Source organism: Schistosoma mansoni, chromosome 2, assembly GCF_000237925.1.
Source record: "Schistosoma mansoni strain Puerto Rico chromosome 2, complete genome".
NCBI classification, from domain to species: Eukaryota; Metazoa; Platyhelminthes; class Trematoda; order Strigeidida; family Schistosomatidae; genus Schistosoma; species Schistosoma mansoni.
The window spans coordinates 8590303-8600386 of record NC_031496.1 but is presented as its reverse complement, the minus strand read 5'-3'; the positions used below and the strand labels follow the sequence as shown (position 1 = coordinate 8600386).

General features: G+C 33.9%; 1 protein-coding gene across 1 annotated transcript; it reads left to right on the top strand.

Annotated features, from left to right (window-relative positions):
• Nucleotides 1–222: 222 nt before the first annotated feature.
• On the top strand, nt 223–3565 carry Smp_210330 (hypothetical protein; the record flags this gene model as incomplete). The annotated part of the gene is made up of 3 exons (XM_018795571.1): nt 223–640; nt 827–1454; nt 3319–3565. 3 exons carry the CDS (start codon nt 223–225, stop codon nt 3563–3565), a joined length of 1293 nt encoding a protein of 430 aa, XP_018649871.1.
• Nucleotides 3566–10084: the final 6519 nt, after the last annotated feature.

Sequence of the window (10084 nt, the reverse complement as noted above, 5' to 3'; positions counted from 1 at the left end):
CTCTACTTTCTTTTTGAAAAAATATGCAATATATACTATTCATCGTATTTTTATTTCAGGTTTTACAATGTACATGTCGAATGAAGATAACTCAAATGTTTATTAGAACAGTGAAAATAATACTAACAGTAGTCCAGTTGTATTACGCTTCATCTGTTTTAATGAATCTTTGCCAGTAGATTTGAAAATCCGTAACAACTCATTATTTTATCAATTGATGAAATGTCTTCTTTTCAAAAAGCACTTGAAAATCTTAATGAAGGTACAATATGTATTAGTGTATGTGTTAGTGTATGGCTGTTATTAATTGCGGCTAGGATGGATAATGTCTTAATAATTCCTTACTGGACAATATTTCTACCACTTTGGTTGTGGAAAACAATTGTTTTTGTCGGCTGGTTAGTTGGTTTAATAGTATGGTGTAAACGTTGGAGAATTCGTGTCGATGATTCAGAGCATAGTACATTTCTTGTTCGTGATGACCCTGCTCTACCTTACATTCAAGCAATGTCTGTATCAGCATTTTTTCACTTTCTTATCACATGTTCTGAAGTGTTATTATGCATTCATTTATCAATTGAATCATCTAATCTTACTTATTTAACTATTTTATCACCATTACTAGTTGTTGGTGCGTTGGGTGTGTTTGGATTTCTTTTTGTTATGATCGACTCAAGGGCAACATTCACAGCAAATGCACGACGTCGAAGACAACATCATTCACGATCCTTAAATAACAATACCGGTAATACTACTATTACTACTACTACTACCATTACTAGTACCAACACTATCAACAATAATACTACTACCAACAATAATGCAGATTCATTTGTTTTCATACCACGTTCACGTCATGCATGCTCGTTTACCTTAGAATTATGTATCGCTGCTAATCTATTACAATTATTATTTTTAATTGCTAGACTTGACAATTGGATACGTTCGAATTGGATTGTCACTTTTATCCCATCATTTATATTATTAGCAATGGGATTTTTATTTTGTTTTGCTGGTTTAACTATTGCACTAATCACATACTTTACAGCCTTCTTTATTCCTGTAGCTCAACGTAGATTATCTGTTTGTTATTATGCTTCACATTTGCTAATAGTTATTTTCTTATGTACTTCATTAATCCTTTTAGGCTTAAGATTAGATGGTTATCTTTCTGCTTCAAAAAGCAGTGCACTAATAATTTGTATACCTGTATTGTTTAGTATGTTCTTATATGCTTCGTTATCATCTGGTCCTGGTAATCCATGGTGGTTCGGTTTGAACCGTAATGTACTTCTAGCGATATTTGAATCTTGTCCAACTCTACAATTGTGTGCCAATAATCATATTAGTAAAACTAGTCTGTGGAGAGTATCTCGTTACCATGGCGATAATGGTCATATGAATAACACATTGAACGTAGATTCTTATAATGGGAATCCTGTTGGAGTTGAATTGTAAGTTTTCTGCATAATTCTGTTTCATTTTATGTTTACGAGGTTGTCTTGTTAAGTTCTGGGTTTGTAAATCTCAAATATCGAGTAGATCCGTACTAAAGTTATATATAGCTATTGCTTGTACAAAACAAAGCCGCAACAGTTGCATTCCAAATGAGCTAGGTGGTGTTTTGAAATGCACTGATGTCTACATTTCGTTGATGTGATGCCTAGTCTTTTCTTCCGGCAGAGACATACTTTTCATCTCCATTCAAGTTTTCTCTAATTGATTGATCAATGAGTAATGACCGCTTTAATGTCAAGTTTTTCTTCAGTGCTGATAGAATTCTGTCGATCAAGTTTCAATGTGTCCGCTAGCCTAAGTGACTATATATCGCGCCCACGATGTTGAGCTGTGGCCTGGATAACATTGGCTGAGTTGCTTTTAAGTTCAAATAATCACCGCTTCTGTCTATCAAGCGTCTTAAAAATGGGTTCGACGTGTTACCTAATTTGATGCATTATGATACTCTTACCTCCTTGATATTCGTCAATACATGAGATTTGAGAGATTTATCTAATAATAGTCTGTAAATGATTGTTTTCATTTGCTACATTCTCACTGATGATCATCCTGTTGAAACTAGTATTTTCGTTAAACCTCAACAACTTCCAGCTCCTCCTTAACACCGATGTTTTTTTATTTTTACTGCTCATCGTTGATATCAGTCATTGGATAAATTCGTATTTTTTATGCAAGTTGTTTCTCTTTCTTCTTATGACCAACTGGTATATGTGTTTCTGTATCGATTGGTTCAGATCAGGCTGTGGAAGTCATTTGTACATCACTAACTGTCTTCACATCTGTTTATTCAGCTGACTAATGACCCCGCCAGATAATCTCGAGATAAGAGTTAATTTTAGTTGTCATCAGTTTATTCCCCAGTTCTCCCTTAAATTCAATCAATAGTTCTATCTTACGTTCGAGCATAGATAAGTTTCCCAAATAATGCTATTTTGCCCCAATATATATTCTTAGGCACCTAATCAGTGTGTGATTAAAGTACAAATACTTAGTCTATAAATAGTAACAAACTTCCACTGACTCTCAGTGATTACTAATTGCGAGATTAACATTTTGGCAATCATTCCTGTCTGTTTATTTGCCAAACCAATCAGACAATTAGCTAGTTTTCTAAGATTGTGTGGTAAGTTAGTTACAGGTATAAGCGAGGTTTAATGAATGAAAAGATCATTCATTTTACGAAGAACAGTACCCCGATGTCTATTTGTAAATACGTGTGAACTGTAAGTTTACCTGTTCAGTATCTTACACTATCCTCTAAGCAGTTTTATCTCCATCCTCTATCTCAATAGGTTGGTTAAACATTTAAAAGTATCCATAGTAGTCAAACTGGACTAAAAATAGTGACGCCAGTCTTATCAACCACTTTTGTAACCTGATAACACAAATTCAAAAATAATTGTTTTAGTTAGCATTTCTAGATTGTCCAATAACTAGGGAAAATTTAAATATCGGCCTGTCTCATATTGTTTAGAAGCCAATTTATCTTTGGTGTATTCCATTATCCTTCTACATAAACTTGAAGTAACCCAACAAATACAGGCTTGTGTTTAAGTGTACCATTTTTTAGATTTCTCTTTCAGTCTTTCATTGCATTATGTAGTTATCTTCATTTATCATAGAAGTTGTTATTTTTCGTAACTGTAACACAGCTTGCTATTCATATATAAGAAAATATTTCATATGCAATAATGAAAGTTGCAGTACAGAAATATCAATTAATTTATTACCCTTATAAATTTATTAATTATCATTTACAATTATTCCTCCCTTCGTTTGTTATTCTTGTTTTTAATTCAGTGTTAGACCTACTATAACTACCATCAATCCACCTGTTACTGTTGCATGTGAACTAACTAATTCACATACCTTAAAATTTTGTCCAAATTGTTCAGTTGGCTGTTGTAACTGGTGTTCATCATCATCATCATCATCATCAACAACCAGTAAGAAAAATATCCACTGGTCAAATGTCAATATCTCGTCAGAAATTTCTCATTTTTACAACTCTTTTCATTATACAGATTATTTACTTTATCCAGATTAAAACTGGTTCTACGCAGTTATTATGATGATCATTGTCATCATCACTATCAACATACACTATTTCTCCTATTTGTAACTAGTTATCACAAGGCTGTATTTCATGCACACTTGTCCATATATATAATATATATATATATATACATATATAAATCACTTTCCTGTTCCCGATTTTTTTTTCATTTACTTGTAGAATTTCCATCTTATCATTATCGTAGTCACTGAAACATTCTTATTCGGGATAATATCAAAGCATTTCCCCCTGGGTTTTCTTTTTTAGAAATTAGTTGTTACTTCCTTTCGTTCATATTCTATTTGTTGATTTGTCAACTGATTTCCTTCATCGAACATTCATTTATTGTAGCTACTTCTCTTCCTTTTTGTTTGTTTTCAATTTATATCTTTGAATTTGTTTTAAAGCTCAGTTGAAGTACTCTCCAAAGGATATACATAGTTTTGCGTAGTTGTATCATTCTTCAAGTTTAAGTGTGAATACATGTATACTAATCTAAATGTATGTTACAATAATCGTATTTTACAGCATATTTTGTGATATTTTGTTGTTCGAATTATTATTATTATAAATAACACCATCTAAACTTTTTTGCCTAGTGGAAAAGTTAATCGCAAAATTCAAATGATCTACTTATCCTTATTATTAATTTATTCTTTGAGAAACATTTAGTAGTACAAACAAATGGTTCTATTATCATTGATAAATTAGTTATTTTTCCCTATTCAAGTTATATTTAGTATGAATGGTGAGAATTGACGTAATACCTGTATGTTGTATTGTATTGTGTTGATCAAATCTTTCAAGATGTTTCCAAGTATTCATCATTGAACTCTCGGGTAAATTTACTTTCTGTAAATTATAAATTATTGATAAAACAAGGAGGAGAAATCATAAATTGTAAATGACGATAATTTAACTATACACTATGTGAATTATTGTTTCTAGTTTGTCTATGTTGTGAGATGTAAATGGTTCATAGTTATGCTTACCATGCATGTGAATTTAGGCTATATCGAGGCAATGCGCACAGTATGCACATATGCCAATTAGAGACTGAACAGTTGCAGTCCTAAAACATCAATGGGAAGATTCAAACAAACAATACTAAGTGAATTCATAGTTATGATTATTATTATTCCGGCGAACATTATTTAGATAACACATACTAACATTTGTAGATACCAAATGGCTTCATTCAAATTATTTTACATTGACCTAGATAACTTCATTGCATAAAACAATTTAACAGATAAGACAGATACCAATTAAGAGAGCAATTAAAAAAGTAAGAGACACTGAGCAGCTACCTCGTTTTATTATTAGATTGCATAACAGTGCTCAACTTTGACTACGTACTCAATTAAATTAGGGATTTTTCAGATCGCTGACATAATAAAAACATCCGATCAATAAACTTGCACTGCATTACATATGTACAATACAAAATCTAATTTCTGTACTCTTTGTTTACTATTTGTCTAAGTAGACATCTCTTTTTTAAATGTTTTGTTTATTATCAAAGATATTCGTGTAACCTAGATCCGGGAATCATTAATATTTCTTTTAGCCACAGTATGATTATTTGTTCTTTAAGTATATTGTCATTCTCCATATAAGATGTCATTCTTATCCAAATAATATAGAATGTCGATATATACTATTTTTTTAAGTAACTTAAAAGATTAATGTATGCGGAATAAATTCAATCTAGCTAACTACTTCCATTGCTTAGTAGTCGCTTACAAATTGTAAATTACAGAAACTACATATAGGGCTAAGTAAACATATCGACGTAGAAAGTCAATTAAACGTTAACATAAATACATTTCATCTTGGTGTAATGACCATCCAAGTTGAAAAGATCATATCTAAAGAAATATTACGGAGAGGTGAAAATGAAATCAAACCACAATTCCTTAATATTCGGTAAGACGATGTATAATCTCGATTATTTGTTACATAAATAGATTGAACAGTGACTAAGTTGGAAAGTGATCTTGCTCTAGAGTGAAAGTTTTCTAGTGTTCCAGGGTATTATAAATTTACTTTTTATTACCATATAATGCAGAAAAATGTTTGTCTACACCACTGGTTTTATTTGATTGATAGCTTTTCCGAAATTTGGTTAGTTTAGATCGCATTTGACAGATCAGCCTGTTGTGTTTGTTCACAGATAGTTAATTGTAGTGTCTGAAACGAGTGTGAAGATAGAAATCTGATGATTCCTAACAGTGGAAATTGCTTTCTCCTTGAAAATATTAGTTAATCTGAGAAATGGGGATATATTAAAACATCCAGCACTGAATGTATGTTATTTGACAGGAAGTAACCATCATTAAAAAACAAAATTGCAGATTACTTTCATGAAGGACATCAAGTTGTTCATATAACATTCCCCTATCATTTTTAGAAAAATGTTTTATACATATTTATAAAAGATAAACACTGTGATTTCATCAGTTGATATATACCTTACTTTGTACAGTTTGCTTGGCTGACGTATACCAACGAAGGTCATGACAATATATGGTTTGCGAAAATTATATATGAAATAATCCCAGCGTCTGGTGATTTTGTTTAGACTTCAGGGTAATTATCAAAGAATATATGACAGACAGAGGGTCAAAGCATCTTAGGTTTGAAAGAAATGTTAAACTAATTAGAATCTCCGGATTGTAAATTAAAGGCCGTAATAGTTAGTGCCAGCAACTTCTGCCAATATTTTCAGTTTGATTGAATCTCCGTTGTTTCTTGAGTCGTGAACACTTAACTAGTTCTTTTAACCTATGATCCTAGTGATTTTTATTTTTCGTGAGTTAACTCTGTCTTATATTTATTGAACCAAAAGCATTTTTGTCCACTCCAGCTTGAGTTACTGCGGTTAAGTTTCGGCATTCTCCTCAAATCCGTTATGAGTTATTCTTTTGTGGTTGGTTATCACACCAGTAGTTATCTTGTGTATTTTTTGATTGTTCTTTAAGTTCCTTTAAAATGGTCTGCTCTACTCAGGAATGTGGGTGACCAAATTGTTTCTTCAATGCGGAAGAAGGAATGTGATGCGATTAGTGCGAAAAGTGTATACCCGTTTAAATAACACCACATAAAAATAATGCTCAAAACTCAGTTCTCATCGGCTCTATATATTTTATTGTTCAAGTATGACATCACTGATTGAGGAGGTAATCGGCCTTCTGGCCTTGATCACAATAAAAGTAGATGAGGGCTAGACTGGTAACATGCGTACTGACAGTGAAGACTTTCAGTGTACTTAGTGGTGATACAGGACGTGCCAAATACCCGTTTATGAAACGTCCAAAAGGGAAATCACTTTTAAAACAATTAAAGGGTGAGCAACTGTCGTGTATTGGTGGTCAAGACTTAACAGTAGTGCCTGAAGACTAGAATAAAACCTCCACCTTACCATGAAATCCAGATGTTGCTATTCCGGCTGACGGTAGATAGAGGATAGTGCGTAAAGAAAGATAAGGTAAAAAGTCATAGCCCACGCCCGTTTAGTTGATAAGTCTCTGAAAAACTCATACTTTGAGGCGCAGAATACTCCGCCGAAAACCTGAATTAATACAAGACTTTAACTTAGTGTGACAGAAAAACGTTTTATCTCACCAAATATTGTCGTAAGCGACCTGCTCAAATAAAATAACTGTGATCTAAAACCAACCAAAAGCGATCTCTTAGTAATAAACAGGCAGAAAAAGATGACACAATCGAAACCCACAAACATGACTTTCGAAGAAATCAAATCCGTTCTTAGTTTAATTATTTGGAATCTCTGGGACTTAAAAGAAAATTACCATGCCAGAAAACATGCATACCATTTGGAGTTAGTTTAACTTGGCATCATAAATGTACCACCACAAAAGGTTAAGGGAATACATATTTCAAAAGTAACTAGACTCAGTAAGCGGGTTGCAGCCGAAACCGAACAAATAGCGGTCTCGAAATAAGTACTCAGAAGTTACGAGTAAAGATACGTTATAATAAATAGCGGGTACGAAACCAGTTATTTGAATATTCCTATCTGAGTAGATCGTCACTTGAGGGTCGAATCAAGTACGAGCTTTGTGAGTTAGATACTGGAAAGCCAAATATCGGAGAAAACCTTAAGATAGGTCTTAAGAGCCAATGCCTCGGAGACCTTTATGAGTAGAACATGTACTCAATATACCTTAAATGTGAACTGCTCGAACGCTCGTAGTCTGAGAAATAAAACATCCGAGCTAAGTTTGACGATCGATGGATTAAGTTTCAACATACTTGCCTTCACAGAAACGTGGCTTATCGTAGGTATAAACTGTTCCCCAACCACTGCAGGATACATCTGTATTAGAGGTGATATAGTTATAAATCACTAGGGAGGAGGAATTATATTGTGCTAAAGATAACTTCAGTGCATAGCTGAGCACATCAGAGGAGCATGATAGGGGTGCAGGTGAGGCAGCCTGTCGTACAATTAAATTTTGACATGGATTAGTGAAGATAGAATGGATCTACAATGATCCTTGTTGCTTTACTGAATACTTTTTCTTGAGTTATAACCGTTCTTGGAGTAAGGCAAATCACTGTCCCATCGTTGGACATTTTTAAGAGCTTCTTATCAACTGGATAGAGCTCACAACTCCAGATTGATGCTCGACAGCACTTTGATGTGGAACGTTATTCACTGTGTACTTATGCCATGTACCACAGGACTGACACACACTGATTTTGAACACAAACCGTCGTTGCTGGACCCTGACTTTTCATACTAGTGGAATGACATTACTCAAATTCAGTATCATCTCGCTAGCAAAAAGTGATCACGATGTATCGTACATTAGGTTTAGGACACATGATACACAGTATTATTTCCACCGCGTCCAAATGTCTGGCAAGCTGACATTCTGGCAATTGGAAACTGCATCATCCCGAAAGATTAGGCAGCCAATTGAATGGGACAAGTTTAAATTTTTATTCCAGTCCTCAATATCACCGATAACCTTATGGTCAACACCTAGACTGCCCATCAAGGATCGATGAAGAAACTAGAAAGCTGCTGAGGCGTAGGAAACACTTTCGGGTCCTGTATTCGTCTTCAGGCCACCAATCGTTCATGTGTGAATATCGAAAAATCCTAAATATGCGTAAAATAACTATAACTAAATGCTTCACCATTTACGAAAAACATTTCATATATGATAGCCACAACTGCTCAAATCGATTGTTTTCGTGAATAAAACAGAGGACTTAAAGTTGTGATGATATTTCCCTGTAACTGTTGTACCAAAATTAGGTGATACTAGCTTAAAAACATCTAGCCATAGCTTAGACATTGTCAAACTATTTCGGTGGGTATTGTTAACAATACTTGTTATAACTACACCACTTAGATACCAGGTATAGAACGTGTTCATGTGACAGAGGAAGCTATTCTTAAACTGAGCATTATTCTCAGACCCAGTGCAACGCCAGGTCCTGCTGGGTTCTATCCATCATCATCTTACGAACATTACTTCTGCAACAATGACGATGTCACCACATATGTCAATTTTCAAGACCCGTCTCCTTAGGAATTAGAAAGATGCTACTACTAGACTATATTTAAACATTGACGGAAACAGATCGTGCTTAAATACCGAGCGGATAATCTAACTGGATTAGTAGGTGAATTACTTGTAAAATATTTCAGCCTAAGTTAGTGGATCACATAGAATATACATTCAGTTAACTCACATGGAACATGTGTTTGTAAATAGGTATTCATGCCAAGACAACTTATTGTGAGTGAGGAATGAACAGCAGCTGAAGATAACAAAGCAAGAGAAGAGTCTTTTAAATTTCCCTTCGATAAGATCTAAATAATGACCAAACCATACCTCTTATCGTACCGTAGGACGCGAGGTGACCTCATATTGCCGTTCCGTATGTTTATTAACGATTTAAGTGATAATGTATCATATTTTTCTTCTGAAGAACAGACCATCTCTGTAGTCTTACAAAAAAGATTTGAAATCCGCTGTCCCTTAGACTTAAATTGAAGTTTCATTTCCCCATTTAGTAGTCAATGACTAAAATGCCCAGCATGACAATGTGGAGTCAAACTCATAATTGTAAATTTTAAAAAATTTGCTGAAACGCGACCAGAAAACAAGATGGGTAAATTATCACAGGTCCAACAAACTTGTGTCCTTATTACTGAAGACTTATCCCCACAACGCGCGCTTTTCGAACGGGAAGTTTAGTCCTAACGTGATTTACATTTCTCAAACTTTTGCTGTGTTCTTACGCAACAAAAGTACCATTTCCAATCTAAAGAATCTATTCTGAGCTATACGTTCGGTAGATTACTTCTTTTTTCTGTGTTTCACTCAAATTAATAGTTAACTGTGGTTTTGCCTCAGCTCACTATCGGTTTTTTTTTATAGTTTTCACGTAAAGGCTAGCTTTAGCTTATTGTTAACTGTTTTTATACATTTTCGCCAGTTTTTGTTTACTGTGTTTTTTTTTTAA